This window comes from Trachypithecus francoisi, unplaced genomic scaffold (genome assembly GCF_009764315.1).
Source record: "Trachypithecus francoisi isolate TF-2019V2 unplaced genomic scaffold, Tfra_2.0 Lachesis_group10, whole genome shotgun sequence".
Taxonomy (NCBI): domain Eukaryota; kingdom Metazoa; phylum Chordata; class Mammalia; order Primates; family Cercopithecidae; genus Trachypithecus; species Trachypithecus francoisi.
Window position 1 is genome coordinate 114,926,705 of NW_022681455.1, and position 16,759 is coordinate 114,943,463.

A 16,759-nucleotide genomic window follows, 5' to 3' on the forward strand; every position below is an offset into this window, starting at 1 on the left:
AATATAATAAATGAATATCCATACACACATACACAAACCTACCAACATATAATTGCTTATAGAAGTAGAGAATGTAACTAGAACTTAACTTCACTCCAGAGAGGAAAGCTTTTTGTTAAAAGTGAAGATTGAGAGCTGGGTGCAATGGCTCACGCCTGTAATCCCAGCACTTTGGGAGGCCGAGGTGGGCAGATCACTTGAGGTCAGGAGTTCGAGACCAGCCTGGTCAACATGGCGAAACCCCATCTCTACTAAAAATACAAAAATTAGCCGGGCATGGTGGCGGGCACCTCTAATCCCAGCTATTCAGAAGGCTGAGGCAGGAGGATCGCCTGAACCCAGAAGGCGGAGGGTGCAGTAGGATCGCCTGAACACAGGAGGCGGAGGTTTTAGTGAGCTGAGGCTGCACCACTGCACTACAGCCTGGGTGACAGAGCAAGATTCCATCTCAAAAAAAAAAAAGAAGATTGAAAAGGAGTCTTTTTCCTGTACACTCTTTCACATATTTTCTTTCTTTCTTTCTTTTTATTTTTTGAGACGCTTTTGAGTTTCGCTATTGTCACCCAGGCTGGAGTGCAGTGGCACAATCTTGGCTTACTGCAACCTCTGCCTCCTGGGTTCAAGCTATTCTCCTGCCTCAGCCTCCCGAGTAGCTGGGATTACAGGTACCCGCCATCATGCCCAGCTAATTTTTTTTTTTTTTTTTAAGAGACGGAGTTTCGCTTTTGTCGCCCAGGTTGGAGTGCAATGGCATGATCTTGGCTCACCACAACCCCACCTTCCAGGTTCAAGCAATTCTCCTGCCTCAGTCCCCCAACTAGCTAGGATTACAGGCATGCACCACCATGCCTGGCTAAATGTGTATTTTTAGTAGAGATGGGATTTTGCCATGTTGGCCAGGCTGGTTTTGAATTCCTGACCTCAGATGATCCACGTGCCTCAGCCTCCCAAAGTGCTGGGATTATAGGCATGAGCCACCACACCCAGCCTCTTTTACATATTTTCAATTTTGAATCATATAAATACATTGCCCACTCAAAAGTACATAAACTTTACATTGAAAAAAAAGTGGCCGGGCGCGGTGGCTCAAGCCTGTAATCCCAGCACTTGGGAGGCCGAGACGGGCGGATCATGAGGTCAGGAGATCGAGACCCTCCTGGCTAATACAGTGAAACCCCGTCTCTACTAAAAATACAAAACTAGCCGGGCGAGGTGGCGGGCGCCTGTAGTCCCAGCTACTCGGGAGGCTGAGGCAGGAGAATGGCGTAAACCCGGGAGGCGGAGCTTGCAGTGAGCTGAGATCTGGCCACTGCACTCCAGCCTGGGCGACAGAGCGAGACTCCGCCTCAAAAAAAAAAAAAAAAAAAAAAAAAAAAAAAAAAAGTTATCTAATTTGTGGTAGCAACAGAATATAAAGAGCTCCAGTAATGCTAGGGCCCAAAGACCCAGTTTTGCAAGGGACCCATATGTCAAGAAAACAGGTGGGGGTTCTAAGAAGGTCATTTTCCCCAAATTATTTATTACTCAGTAAATAAACTACCATCTATATCAGCACGCCTGTCACTTGAGTTTACTGTATTTACTCTAATAATTATATTTTCCACGTAAGATTCTCAGCTCCCTGAAGAGATTTTTCTATCACCTTTGTAACTGTGTGGAGCTCCACCCCAGGTGGGAGTTCCATTATCTGGCTGGTGGTCAGCACCTACAGCTCTGGTGACGTCTCTGTTGGGATAGCACTCCTCAAGCAGCTCTGACAGTGGCTCTTGCCCTTGGGGGTACATTAGAGTTCCCCAGGAAGCTTTTAAAAATACTGATGCCTGGCTCACCCTTAGAGATTCTGGTTTGTTCTGGGGAGAGGTCTGGGCATTGGTAATTGTTAAAAGCTCCCCAGCTGATTCTACTGTGCAGACAGATTTAAGAGTCATTGCTCTATGAGAACAACAGTGAAGATGGAGAAGAGGAACAATTATAGATAAAGGGGAGTATAAAACCATTTCACAAGTCACTGATAAGGCATAATAATAATAATAATTTTTTGAGATAGTCTCACTCTGTTGCCCAGGCTGGAGGGCAGTGGCACAAACTCGGCTCACTGCAATCTCTGCTTTCCAGGTTCAAGCAATTCTCCTGCCTCAGACTCCTGAGTAGCTGGGATTACAGGCGCATGCCACCATGCCCAGCTAATCTTTGCACTTTTAGTAGAGACAGGGTTTTGTCATGTTGGGCAGGCTGGTCTTGAACTCCTGACCTCAGGTGATCCACCCACCTTGGCCTCCCAAAGTCCTGGGATAATAGGCATGAGCCACTGCACTCAGCTGAGGCATAATTTTTTTTTTTTTTTTGAGACCGAGTCTTGCTCTGTTGCCCAGGCTGGGGTGCAATGGCGTGATCTTGGCCCACTGCATTCTCCATCTCCTGGGTTCAAGCAATTCTCCTGCCTCAGCCTCCCGAGGAGCTGGGATTACAGATGCACACAACCACTCCCAATTAATTTCTGTATTTTTAGTAGAGACAGCATTTCACCGTGTTGGCCAAGCTGGTATTGAACTCCTGACCTCAGGTGATCCACTCGCGTTGGCCTCCCAAAAATGAACCTCCCTAGGGTCTTCCACTTACAAACATTTACACTGAAATTAGTTTATCATTTTTTGTGGAAATACCTGATAATTAAATTTAAAAGGATTTCAAAAAATAGGAGACAGACTTTGACATCAAGGAAGCATTATGAGGCCACGTGTGGTGGCCCACACCTGTAACCCCAGTACTTTGGGAGGTTGAGGTGGATGGATCACTTGAGCCCAGGAGTTTGAAGCCAGCCTAAACAACATGGTGAAATCACATCTCTACCAAAAATACAAAAAATTAGCCGGGTGTGGTAGCGCATACCTGTGGTCCCAGCTACTCACAAGGCTACGGTGGGAGGATCACTTGAGCCCAGGAGGCAGAGGTTGTAGTGAGTCAAGATTGAACCACAGCACTCCAGCCTGAGTGACAGCGTGAGATCCTGTCTCAAAAACATTAACAAAAACAAAACTCACTTTTGCTCTTAAAAGTATCCACTGCAGGACAGGTGCAGTGGCTCATGCCTGTAATCCCAGCATTTGGGACGCCAAGGCAGGTGGATCAGCTGAGGTCAGGAGTTGAAGACCTGCCTGGCCAACATGGTGAAACCCCATCCCTACTGAAAATACAAAAATTAGCCAGGTGTGGTGGCACGCACCTATAGTCCCAGCTACTTGGGAGCCTGGGGCAGGAGAATCGCTGGAATCCGGGAGGTAGAGGTTGCAGTGAGCCGAGATCATGTCACTTGTACTCCAGCCTGGGTGATAGAGCAAGACTCTGTCTCAAAAAAAAAAAAAAAAAAAAGTATCCACTGCATAAAATAGAAATCCATGAGTCTAAACTAATGTGTGTGACTGTGTGTGTGTCTGTGTGTGTGTATACAGACATAGAACTGAGTAAATAAATGGGGGAGAAGGAAATCTCTTCCTGACAGCAATATGCCAACTATAATAAATGTAGAAGGATGATCAAAAAATCACCATTTGTCAATCATCATGGTGGTGGCTGACTCAGGCAACAGTTGTCAACGGATGCTAAGCCCGGTAGGTGGAGGTCTGATACGAACTGATATGAACAGGATATTGGCATAATCTCAGAATCCATCTCTCCTCATAGGGCACTGGCCCGTTATAAAGGGAGAAAACAGGGTCTCTGTGCTGGAGATGCTTGGAGGACACAAATATAACTGGGTGACCAGGGTTATCACTACCAGAAGTGAGACAGGACAGCTATACATCTTCTGATGTGGTGCACTGCTGAGAGTCCAGCCTAATTTCTGTGGTCTTACTGCCAAAAATATATGACCTGGTTGTGAGGATGGATGCACAACTCTGTGAACAGAATTCGGCACTTAACAAGGATGAGTGGCATGGTATGCAAATTGTATCTCAATACGGCATGTTTACAAAAGTCTCTAATCTGAGTCTGATCATAAGACAACAGCCTAGGCTAGGTGTGGTGGCTCACACCTGTAATCCCAGCACTCTGAGAGGCCAAGATGGGTGGATCACCTGAGGTTAGGAGTTCAAGACCAGCCAGGCTAACACAGTGAAATCCTGTTTCTACTAAAAAAATAGAAATTAGCCAGGTGTGGTGGTGGGCCCCTATAATCCCAGCTACTCGGGAGGCTGAGGCAGGAGAATCGCTTGAACCCAGGAGACAGAAGTTGCAGTGAGTGGAAATTGCACCACTGCACCCTAGCCTGGGTGACATAGTAAGACTCTGGCTCAAAAAAAAAAAAAAAAAGAAAGAAAAAGAAAAAGAAAACAGCCTAGGCAACACAGGGAGATCCCATCTCTATCGAAAAATACAAAAATCAACCAGACATGGTGGTGCATGTCAGCAGTCCCAGCTACTTGGGAAGCTATGACAGAAGAATTGCTTGAATCCACGAGGTCAAGGCTACAGTCAGCCATGACAGTGTGACTGCACTCCAGCTTGGGTGATACAGCAAGACCCCTTCTTAAAAAAAAAAAAAAAAAGGAAGAAAAAAGAAAACATTAGCTAAACACAGGTTGAGAATTATCAGAGTGAAAGGTCTTTTTTTTATTTTTATTTTTTTTGAGACATACTCTCGCTCTGTCACCCAGGCTGGAGTGTAGTGGCATGATCTCCACTCACTGCCACCTCCACCTCACGGATTCAAGCGATTCTCCTGCCTCAGCCTGCCGAGTAGCTGGGATTATAATTGTACACCACCATGCCCAGCTAATTTTTGTATTTTTAGTAGAGACAGGGTTTCACCATGTTGGTCAGGCTGGTCTCAAACTCCTGACCTCAGGTGATCTGCCCACCTCAGCCTCCCAGAGTGCTGGGATTATAGGCATGAGCCACCACACCCGGCCAATACTGTTGTATGAATCTAACATTACTTGTGTAGTGGTATAATAGTAATGATGGATTATAAAAATCCATTCTGTAATCTCTGTAACTATTACAAATTAATATAAAGGGATTTAGCTTACAAGCCAATAGAGCAGAAAATACTTGACCTAAAAGAAGGCAAGCACAGAGAAACTAAGCCTACAGAGCATATTTCTTTTGGGGAATAAAAACAGTGTTAAGAGCCTAGCAATTAAGCGAACACAAGCAGTTGTCTACTTTGCTTAAATGCAATCCACATTATTTACAAACACAAACTTCTGTCAAAGTATAAAATGTGGCTGGGGACAGTGGGTCACACCTGTAGTCCCAGCACTTTGGGAGGCCAAGGTGGGAGGACTGCTTGAGGCCAGCAATTCAAGCTCAGCCTGGGTAAGAAAGTGAGATCCTGTCTACCAAAACAAAAACAAAAAAAAAGAAAGAACGGAAAAGGAAATTTGCCAACTCTCTAAAAATCAGAGAACATGAGCATTACTAGTCATCATCAACAAAACTCAGGAGATTCCACCTTGCTTCTTCTCATGCTACTTAGCAACATTTAGATACTGGTGGGGCAGTATCTCTGAAAGGAGAGGGAATCTTAGATTAGAGCAGCACAGCCATGAGCCAAATGCAGTCTGATCCTTACCTGCCCTGCTCCAAAAGGACAATATCCTTCCACCCCATTTTGGAGAGGTGATAGGCCACAGACGTGCCCATGATTCCACCTCCACAGATGACCACCTGTGCCTGGGTGGGCAGGGCCATGGAATGTGCCTCCGCAGCTGACGCGCTGTTTCTTGCAGAGGACCAGTTCTGCCATCCTGGGCTGGCTCTTTGTCTTCCAACAATTGACAGCAACCGGTAGAACATCACGTCTCTCACCAACTAGATCTCAGGAATTTAAACTAGACAGAGAAACCAAACATATTTCATGCCATTCAACTCAGTGCATGGGATTAATGAGAAAGGGATTTGACAAAGAACAATATTCATTCAGCAAATATTTGAGGGCAGCCAGGCGTGGTAGCTCACGCCTATAATCCCAGCACTCTGGGAGGCCAAGGTGGGCGGATCACGAGGTCAGGAGATGGAGACCATCCTGGCTAACACAGTGAAGCCCCGTCTCTACTAAAAATACAAAATTAGCTGGGTGTGGTGGCAGGCGCCTGTAGTTCCAGCTAGTTGGGAGGCTGAGGCAGGAGAATGGTGTGAACCCGGGAGGTGCAGCTTGCAGTGAGCCGAGACTGTTCTACCGCACTCTAGCCTGGGCCACAGAGCAAGACTCCATCTCAAAAAAAAAAAAAAAAAAATTTTGAGGGCATAGTGAGTTTCAGACATTCTGCTAGCAGTGAACAAGAACAGGGAAGTCCATCTTTATGAAATTTACATTTGAGAGTTTGTGTGTGTGAATGAGGAGAGCGCCAATCAATATACAAATAAATATATAAATAAAACAAGTAGACAAAGCTAATGTGATAGAGTAACTAGGGGCATATTTAAAATAGTATGGTCAGAAATAGCCTCCAAGGAAGTGACACCTGGAAACAGACCTGAAGGATAAGGAACGAGCTACACATTTGACAGACACTGAGATGAGCACATGCAAAAGCCCTGAGGTAAGACAGACCAAGAACAAAATGGAGGCCCCTACGCACACAATACAGGGAGTGTGGGGAGAAGATCTATGACAATGCTGCAGAGGCAGGCGGAAGCCAGTGACACACAGCCTTGGGTGCCATCAGCAGGAGTTGGAATTTTATTCAAAGTACAAAGGAAAATCACTAACGCAGGGAAATCCCTAGCAGGGGAAGGAAATGATCTGGGATGTTTTTCTTTGCTTTGCTTTTTTTGGCACGGGGGCGGAGGGCTGTTTTTCAAAGGTAGGTCTGGCTCCATTGTGGAGAGCACATGGTAGAATTAAGAAGAACAGAGTCCACTTCCTGGGCTCAAGTGATCCTCCCACCTTGGTCTCCCAAAGTGTTGAGATTACAGGTGTGAACCACCGCCCTTGGCCAAGGCAGGGTTTTAATAAACTTAATCTATCAGCAAAACAGATGACTGTTCAAGTTTCAAGAAACTGAAGAAAGCAAGACCTACTGGCTGTCTATGCAGTCCTGTGTACAGGAGATGAGGACTTTGAGATGAGAGGCAGTAGCCACGGGGGCCTCAGGGCAGCTCACTGCTAGTCACCTCCTTACCGCCTCCACTGCCAGCCACAGGACCCACAGACACGCCACAGTCAGCCCAAATTGTCCAAGCCCAAGGTATCTATGTCCATCCATCACAGAGGACTCTCACAATTGCAACCAATGCAAGCACAGACTGTGTCCAGGCCGGACATCCCATCCAACTGGAGACAAATTGTCTTGGCCAGCTTGTCAATGCCACCATGCCTCTCATCTCTGGTCCCTATTAAGCCCCATCTCAAGACAGAAGCTTCTCTACCCAGCTAGTCTTTCCATAATCTCATCTCCATGTGACCACTGTATTTCCCATGACCCAAGCTCTCTTCGCTTTCCTCCCCTTCTGGCCACTCTACTGCACCGTCTAGAGTGGCAAGCACCCACCCCTTTGCTGACATTCTCTCTACCCTGTCCCAGTGGCAACATAGCTCTCCTGGGGAACTGCCACTGCCTAATGGCCAGCCCCGTCCCACTGACCTCAATGTCAACCTCCTGGCTTCTGACCCGTGACCACTTGGTAAGACTTGAAAACTGTCCTGCTCCTTGGTGGCTTAGGCTAGCACATGTTAAGCCACAGGCAGACCTCTGTCTATTCAGGTTCAGAGCCCAGCTGCTCCTCTCTCAACCTTCAACTTCACCTCCTTTCTTCCCTCATTCTAAGGAGATAACCTGTCTCATCTCATTCCCTGAAACCCTTCCTATAGACCCACTTGCATCTGCAACAATCTCTTCCTTCCTTCTTTTATCCACTGGAAAGTTAATCTCCCCCAAGTGCCCTGGATCCCACTTCCTCCTCTCTTCTCCTGACCCTAGCTCCATCAACTGCTCTGTCTCTTTCATCTACCTGCAATGTTTCCCTCCCTTTTTGCTCCTTTTCCTCAGCATTTTTTTTTTTTTGAGACACTCTCCCTCTGTCGCCCAGTTGGGAGTGCAGTGGTGTGATCTTGGCTCACTGCAACCTCCATGTTCCAGGTTCAAGCAATTCTCCTGCCTCAGCCTCCTGAGCAGCTGGGACTACAGGTGCACGCCACCACGCCCAGCTAATTTTTGTATTTTTAGTAGAGACGGGGTTTCACCATGTTGATCAGGCTGGTCTCGAACTCATGACCTCAGATGATCCACCCACCTCCACCTCCCAAAGTGCTGGGATTACAAGCGTGAGCCACCACACCTAGCCTTAATGACTTTCTGATGCTCTCAGGAAAAAGGCAAAACTCTTTTCATATCAAGTGCAAGATCCTTCACAGTCTGGTTCTTATCTGTGGTCTCACTTCTCTCCCCACACTCTGACCAAGTCAGACTGAACAACCTGTAATTCCTCAAACCTATCAGGTGAGGCGTGAATGTTCTATTCAGCTTCAGGTTCTGTGCATGCTGTTCCCTCCTGGCACGGTTCCTGCCACCTCTTCCACAAATACAGGTAATCTCCTCAAGTCACAGCCTCTTTGACATCTTTTTTTTTTTTTTCTTGAGATGGAGTCTCGCTCTCTCACCCAGGCTGGAGTGCAGAGGTGTGATCTCAGCTCACCGCAAGCTCCGCCTCCTGGGTTCAAGTAATTCTCCTGCCTCAGCTTCCCAAGTAGCTGGGACTATAGGTGCCCACCACCACGCCCGGCTATTTTTTTCTATTTTTTAGTAGAGGTGGGGTTTCACCGTGTTAGCCAGGATGGTTTTGCTCTCCTGACCTTGTGATCTGCCCGCCTCGGCCTCCCAAAGTGCTGGGATTACAGGCATCAGCCACCGCGCCCAGCCCCCTCTTTGACATCTTATCTGACACTCTCCCCCTCCTTCTCCAAAACTTGGTTAGGTGGCTCTTCTATGTTCTCCCATAGCACACTGCACTTCTCCCAGCACAGAACTTACCACGCCGCACAATGGTCTGTTTGCCAATCAGAGAAGCAACACGCCAGCACAGCAGGGAATCCAGGCTTTGGGGATGGACAGCTCTCGGTTTGAAAATATCCCCACCTCTCACTAGCTGTATGACTTTCAGCAAGTTACCAGATCTCTATGCTTTGAGCTCCTCATCTGTAATACGGGCTAGTAACACCTACCTCACGTGGTCACTGCAAAGACTAAATCAGACAAGGCAGCAAGAACATAGTACAAGCACCTAAGAAGCATTCAGTAAGTAGTGGTTATTTTTTATTATTTTTTGAGACGAGGTCTGTCACCCATGCTGGAGTACAGCGGCATGATCATGGCTCACTGCAGTCTCAACCACCCAGACTCAAGCCATCCTCCCACCTCAGCCTCCAGAATAGCTGGGACCACAGGTGTGCACCATCACGCTCAGCTAATTTTAAAATTATGAATATTTGTAGAGGAGAGGTCTCACTATGTTGCACAGGATGGTCTTGAGCTCCCGACCTCAAGTGATCTGCCCGCCTTGGTCTCCCAAAGCGGGATTTACAGGTTGGAATTACAGGCTGAGCCACCAAACCTGGCCTATTATTTCCCTATTATAATGGAACTAAGAGCAGAAATCTTATAAATTGCTCAATTTTCTTAGCATTCAGCATAGGCATCTAGGAAATACATGTTGATGCATGAATGAGAACAGAGAACAAAGAAGATGGGGGAAAAATCAAGGATAGGTCCCCAGAGTTGAGGAGATATCTAAATACCTAAGAAATTTATTTTTATTTTTATTTATTGTGAGACAGAGTCTCAACTCTGTCACCCAGGCTGAAGTACAGTGGTATGATCTTGGCTCACTGCAACCTCTGCCTCCCAGGTTCAAGTGTTTCTCCTGCCTCAGCCTCCCGAGTAACTGGGATTACAGGTGCACACCACTGTGCCCAACTAATTTTTTGTATTTTTAGTAGAGATGGAGTTTCACCATGTCGGCCAGGCTGGTCTTGAACTCCTGACCTCAGGTAATCCACCCACCTTGGCCACCCAAAGTGCTGGGATTACAGCTGTGAGCCACTGTGACTGGCCAAGAATTATTTTTAAAGCTAATATTTTTATAAGTAGTTACAATGCACCAGATACTGCCTATGTATATAACTAATTTAATCCTGACAACCTTATGAGGTAGATATTAGCATTTCTACTCTACACTTGAGGAAACGGGTACAGGTAAGTAAAAGTGGCTCACCCAAGGTCCTACCAATTTGTTGAGCAGCAGAACCCTGTCAATTTGGCACTAGTGGCCTGCTATTTAATCACGACTCCACCCTACCTTTCAAATGAAAGGACAGCTGTGAGGATTGAACTATTAGGCACATTTCCGTAAAAGGAAAAAGGGAACTGCAAAGGTGGCAGAACAAACACAGTTAACAGATGAGTTTTTTTTTTTTTTTTTGAGACGGAGTCTCGCTCTGTTGCCCAAGGACTGCAGTGGCCGGATCTCAGCTCACTGCAAGCTCCGCCTTTCAGGTTCACGCCATTCTCCTGCCTCAGCCTCCCGAGTAGCTGGGACTACAGGCGCCCGCCACCTCGCCCGGCTAGCTTTTTGTATTTTTTAGTAGAGACGGGGTTTCGCCGGGTTAGCCAGGATGGTCTCGATCTCCTGACCTTGTGATCCGCCTGTCTCGGCCTCCCAAAGTGCCGGGATTACAGGCTTGAGCCACCGCGCCCGGCCAACAGATGAGTTTTAAGGTGGAATTTAAAAAAACTTCAGGCTGGGCATGGTGTCTCACACCTGTAATCCCAGCACTTTGGGAGGCCGAGGCGGGTGGATCATTTGAGGTCGGAAGTTGGAGACCAGCCTGGCAAACATGGTGAAACGCCGTCTCTACCAAAAATACAAAAAAATAGCTGAGTGTGGTGGTGGGTGCCTGTGGTCCCAGGTACTCATGGTGCGGCTACCACTGCATCTTGGGCCAGACTATCCAGCTCCCGTTTGTTGGATTCAATACTGTCTCACCACATAAGCCAATCCTGTGTTTTATTAATTTTTAAAATATTTTTGTTTTGTGGAGATAGGTTCACAATGTTGCCCAGGCTGGTCCTGAACTCCTGAGGTAGGAGGATCGCCTGAGCCTGGGAGACAGAGGTTGCAGTGAGCCGAGATTATGCTACTGCACTCCTGCCTGGGTGACAGAGTGAGACTCTGTCTTAAAACAAAAAAAGGCCAGGCGCAGTGGCTCATGCCTGTAATCCCACCACTTTGGGAGGCCAAGGCAGGTGGATCACTTGAGGTTAGGAGTTCGAGACCAGCCTGATCAGCATGGTGAAACCCCATCTCTACTAAAAACACAAAAATTAGCCGGGTGTCGTGGCTTGCACCTGTAGTCCCAGCTACTCAGGAGGCTGAGACAGGAGAATTGCTTCAACCAGGGATGCGGAGGCTGCAGTGGGCACAGTCGCGCCCCTGCACTCCAGCCTGGGCAACACAGTGAGACTCCTTCTCAATAAAAGCCCAGGGTGTTTGGCGCCAAAAAAGGGATTTCTGACCTTGTGTTCATTATGACCTTCAAAAGAGTGAAGTGGTGAGGGCATGAGGGCAGAGGAAAAGAAGGGTTTAAGACAACGAAGGAAGGGAAGGCACCAAAGTCTAGCGCCTTTGCTGCCAAACCTAAGCCTATAGGGTTGGCAGCAAAACCAAAGCAAAGCTTGATAGCAAAGGAGGTAAAGCCAGGGGAGAAGAAACTGAAGACGTCAAAGACAGAAATGAAGCACATCATCTGGTTTAAAACAAATCATATATTTTTTAAGGTTCTGGAAAATGACCGTATAATATTCTCTGCTAAGAAGAATAACTTCTGCTCAACAACCGTAAGACTGCGGCTGGCTCTACTGAGATCTGCTTATTCCAACAAGACCAAGGTGCTAGTTCTAACTTCAAGTTGTCCCTCTGTATGGCTTCAGTGTTGCACACAGTTGCACAGTGGACCGCCGGTCACAAGGAAGACTGGATGAGCATGGGTGGGTTCACACAACATTTTCCACACTTGCCTCAGCAAAAGAACCACCTGGGACACTTGTTTAAAAACGACAGATTCCCAGTGTCCACCTCTGCAGATTCTGATCCTGCCACTCCAGGGAGCTGTATTTTTCAACAAGTACACCAGGTGATCACGCGAGTTTAAGAAATGAACACAAGTTGGCCGGGTGCGGTGGCTCATGCTTGTAATCCCAGCACTTTGGGAGGCCGAGGCGGGTGAATCACGAGGTCAGGAGTTCGAGACCAGCCTGGCCAACATAGTGAAACCCCGTCTGTACTAAAAATACAAACATTAGCCGGATGAAGTGGCGTGCACTTGTAATTCCAGCTACTTGGGAGGCTGAGGCAGGAGAATTGCTTGAACCCAGGAGGCGGAGGTTGCAGTGAGCCGAGATCGCGCCACTGCACTCCAGCCTGGGCGACAGAGACTCCGTCTCACAAAAAAAGAAAAAAGAAATGAACACAAGTCCCTGCCACTGGAAAAGCATACCCGTCGGGCTGGCTCCTCCTCCACCACCAGTCCCCAACCCCGTACATCATGTTTATATGCATGCGAGAAACGGGCTTGGAGACTCTTGTTTCAAATCCGAGGTATCATACATCGGCCCCCAAAGGTCAAACATTAAGAAGGAAGCTCACTGCCCTGGCCCAGGCTTTTCTAGGTGACTTCTTCCTCCGGACTCTGCAGCAGTCTTACTACTTATAAAGCACAAGCGGACCGCACGTCTCAACGCGGGAAAACAGTTCCACCTGCAGGGATGCGACCGGGCTAGGCGAGCTGGAGTTGCCTCTGAGCCGCAGGAGTGTGCAAGCCCGAGAGTGGGGAGCCCGAGGTCACCCCGCCCGCCCTGGCATCGGGGCTGAGGTGCAGGCGCCTGGAGGAGCGGTGCGCAGGCCCAGAGGTAGCCGAGGACACAAGCCAGGGCACGAGCAGACAACCTTCCGGGGACCGAGTACTGGCGCCTGGACGCGCCTTCGCGAGGCCAGGCGGAACCGACTGGAAGCGGGGGCTTGCGGGGACCACCCCCGGGCGAAACCAAAGGAGAAAGAGGGGAACCCAGGAGTCCTGGGGCGCTCAGGCCCACGCGGACGGGGAGGCCAGAGTGGCTCCGCAGCTATCTCCTTACCTCACGGGCCCCCACGGGCTCCGCGCTCAGCTACAGCCCGACGGGAGCAATGCGGCAGCCACAACGGTTGCCGGGGATCGCCGCGGGCCGGAAAGCGGGGTTCAGGGATGGAAAGGGGGCGGGGCGAACCGAGCAAAAAGTTCCGGGGAAACCGAGACCGCGACCTTCCGCGCTTTACGGCCCCTGGGCAAGGGTACGGCTGGCGCGTGACCTCAGCCGCGCACGAGCGCGCCGTGACGCCCTCGCGGAGCCCCGCCCCTGCCACGTGAGCTTGTTTGGGTCTCGGGAGGCACCGCCTCCAGGGCCTCTTTGCCAGCCTCAGAGGCGAGCTGTGGAAACTTTGACTCTTAGGGCCGTTTTGGAACCCGGGCCTTGGACCGGCGGGGTTTCTGCACGTGGAACCGGAAAGTCTGAGATGATCGCAGGCCCTGTGGAGGGTGGGGAGCGCGGGAGTTCTTTCTTCCCTCGAGGCCTGTGCCAGGGCTTACTCCAAATCCAGTGGGTCCCCAGTCCTAAGCCACAAGCAGTCTCGGGGGAAAACGCTTCTCACCCCCGTGGGAGCGCGGCTCTTGGAAGTGGCTCCGGGCTTTCTTGGGCGAGGCTCTCCCTGAGCAGATCGGAAATCCATTCTGCTGTCCCGCCCCACCTCGGAGGACGGACTAACGGACCTGAGTTCCCGGCCCTATCTTACTCCTCGCAGCTTCTCAGCTGTCTCAGCTCAGAGGAAGAGGAATCACTCAAGCCTCAGAGAAGTCTCCACTCACCCCTTCCTCACCGTCACATCAGTCTTTTCTTTCCTTCTAGAACTCATCACTGTCTCAAGGACATAGTTTGATGACTGTCTTTTCCATTGGTGTAACAGGGTCTCTGTCGACAGAACCTTAGTCTTATGCACAGCTTTATTCTCAGCATCCAGAACAGTGCCTGGCACCTCATCCACTAAATATGATATGGATAAGGGGTTCATGGTGCAGTTACCATTGCATCTTGGACCACACTATCCGGTTTCCGTTTGTTGGATTCAATACTGTCTCACCACACAAACCAATCATCTTGTGTTTTATTAATTTTCTAAATCTTTTTTTTTTTTTTTGTAGAGATAGACTCACTATGTTGCCCAGGCTGGTCCTGAACTCCTGGCCTCAAGTGATCCTTCCATCTCAGCCTCCCAAAGTCCTGGGATTACAGGCATGAGCCACTGTGCCTGCCCCAATCTTGTGTTTTATTGCTGGCCACCAGTATAGCTCGGCACTGTGCAGGATGATAGGATCCAGCAGTGTACAAGAAAGACGGGGTTTCTGCTCTTAGGGAGTGGCAGTCGAGTTCCAGGGACCCCTCTGTCACAAGGCCAGGCCACAGCCTACATAGTTTAAACCCCATTTACTGGCCACTCAACTCATACAAAGACACCCCAGATGAGGTCTGCCAGACAGCAGACTGAAACTATGCCATAGGCTCCTGTGCTAGATAAATACGTCCATATTTTAGCTAGGATTGAATGCTTGGGGACACCTACCTGTCTAAAAAAGGAGAAAATCCTGACCGATTTGAGACATTCTCTGGGAAGCCTTTCCTGATGCCCAGATGTGACAATTTCATGAAAAATATCATAGGTTTTCCTCATGAACCATTTGGTTCAAGCCATTTCCAGGCACATGAATTTGGGAGAAACCTGGTTGTCTGCAGGAGATGGTGGATGAAATGAAGTTAAATACTTAATGTGTTGATTTAATTCTGTTTACATGCAGTAAGTAGCAAACAAATGGTATAGATCTGTCCTTGATTTCCTTCTCCATCACCATGATCGGCCTCCACTTCAAAATGCTAAGTCTGGCTGGGTGCCGTGGCTCACGCCTGTAATCCCAGCACTTTGGGAAGCCAAGGCAGGTGGATCACCTGAGGTCAGAAGTTTGAGACCAGACTGATCAATATGGTGAAACCCCATCTCTACTAAAAATACAAAAATTAGCTGGGCGTGGTGGCACATGCCTATAATCCCAGCTACTTGGGAGGCTGAGACAGGAGAATTGCTTGAACCCAGGAGGCGAAGGTTGCAGTTAGCCAAGATTGTGCCACTGCACTCTAGCCTGGGTGACAGCGCGCGACTGTCTCAAAAAAAAAAAGTAAATAAGTCCTAAGTCCCCTTTCATTGTCAGTGATGGGTCTTATCCTTAGTAGGTTCTTACAACGACTGATGCAAGGGGGTTGAGTATTTTTATTTTATCATTATTTTTTTAGATGGAGTCTCACTCTGTCACCCAGGCTGGAGTGCGATGGTACGGTCTCGGTTCACTGCAGCCTCCGCCTCCCAGGTTCAAGCAATTCTCCTACCTCAACCTCCTGAGTAGCTGGGACTACAGGCACGTGCCACCACGCCCGGCTAATTTTTGTATTTTTAGTAGAGACAGAGTTTCACTACGTTGGCCAGGCTGGTCTCAAACTCCTGACCTTGTGATCCGCCTGCCTCGGCCTCCCAAAGTGCTGGGATTACAGGCATGAGCCACCGCGTCCAGACTATTTTTATTTTTTGAGATTGGGTCTCACTCTCATCCAGGCTGGAGTGCAGTGGTGCAGTCACAGCTCACTACAGCCTCAACTTCCTGGGCTCTAGCGATTCTCTCACCTCAGCCTCCTGAGTAGCTGAGACCTCAGGTGTGTGCCACCACCCCCAACTAACTTTTGTATTTTTTGGTAGAGATGGGATTTCGCTATGTTTCTCAGGCTGACATTGAACTCCTGAGCTCAAGAGATCCACCTGCCTTGGCCTCCCAATGTGCTGGGATTAGAGGCATGAGCCACCATGTCCTGCCCTAAACAGACGTTTTAAACTATGCTTGTCAACTCCTCTTGTGAAATCTTCATCTGCAGTGACTTGGTAAATGTATTTGCTGCCACACAGGATAAACAGTGTACAGACAAACATTTGACATACCTGTGTTACCACAGTGTAAGAATGAATTTGGATCTGAGGTCATTAAGATGCAGGCATTTATCTTACCTCCCTGCAGCACCCGCATGGCTGTGGGGAAGGCCTCCCTCCTCCCTCTGAAGTTCTTGTTGCCGTCACTAGACTGGACATCTGCCTACAACCGACTTCATAGAAAGGTCCTGACACCTGGCGTGCTTCTCGTGTGCTTGAGAGCCTGTGTTTGTGTGGAAAGCAGGGATGTGCATATGTTCTCATTCATGCCATGGGAAGAGAAGAATGTTGTGAGTAGCAATCAGTACTTTTTTTTTTTTTTTTTTTTTTGAGACAGAGTCTCGCTTTGTTGCCCAGGCTGTAGTGGCGCGAGCTCGGCTCACTGCAAGCTCCGCCTCCCGGGTTCACACCATTCTCCTGCCTCAGCCTCCGGAGTAGCTGGGACTACAGGCGCCCGCCACCACGCCTGGCTAATTTTTTGTATTTTTAATACAGATGGGGTTTCACTGTGTTAGCCAGGATGGTCTCAATCTCCTGACTTCGTGATCCGCCCGCCTCGGCCTCCCAAAGTGCTGAGATTACAGGAGTGAGCCACCGCGCCCAGCACAATCAGTACACCATCTTCCATCCACAAGTCAAAGTGCATTTCTGCAGTAAATCAGCTGTGATGGACTCAGTCCTGTGCTGGAGCTATTTCACAGAGTCC

General features: G+C 48.7%; 2 protein-coding genes across 5 annotated transcripts in view; one reads left to right on the forward strand and one right to left on the reverse strand.

The window, feature by feature from the left end:
• PDPR (pyruvate dehydrogenase phosphatase regulatory subunit) overlaps positions 1-13,319 on the reverse strand; it is a 49,561-nt gene extending 36,242 nt beyond the window's left edge. For 2 of the 4 annotated variants that reach the window (XM_033218995.1, XM_033218994.1), the window contains exons 1-2: positions 13,134-13,319; positions 5,576-5,834 (exon numbers count right to left, since the gene is read on the reverse strand). In XM_033218995.1, the coding sequence (XP_033074886.1) occupies positions 5,576-5,799 (224 nt within the window). In that variant the 5' untranslated portion in view covers positions 5,800-5,834; positions 13,134-13,319. The remainder of the gene's footprint in view (positions 1-5,575; positions 5,835-13,133) is intronic. The other 2 variants (XM_033218998.1, XM_033218996.1) reach the window with 2 other exon arrangements.
• On the forward strand, positions 11,466-14,901 carry LOC117088041. The gene has a single exon (XM_033219000.1). It carries the CDS (start codon positions 13,183-13,185, stop codon positions 13,966-13,968), a length of 786 nt encoding a protein of 261 aa, XP_033074891.1. The 5' UTR covers positions 11,466-13,182; the 3' UTR covers positions 13,969-14,901.
• The last annotated feature ends 1,858 nt before the right edge of the window (positions 14,902-16,759 follow it).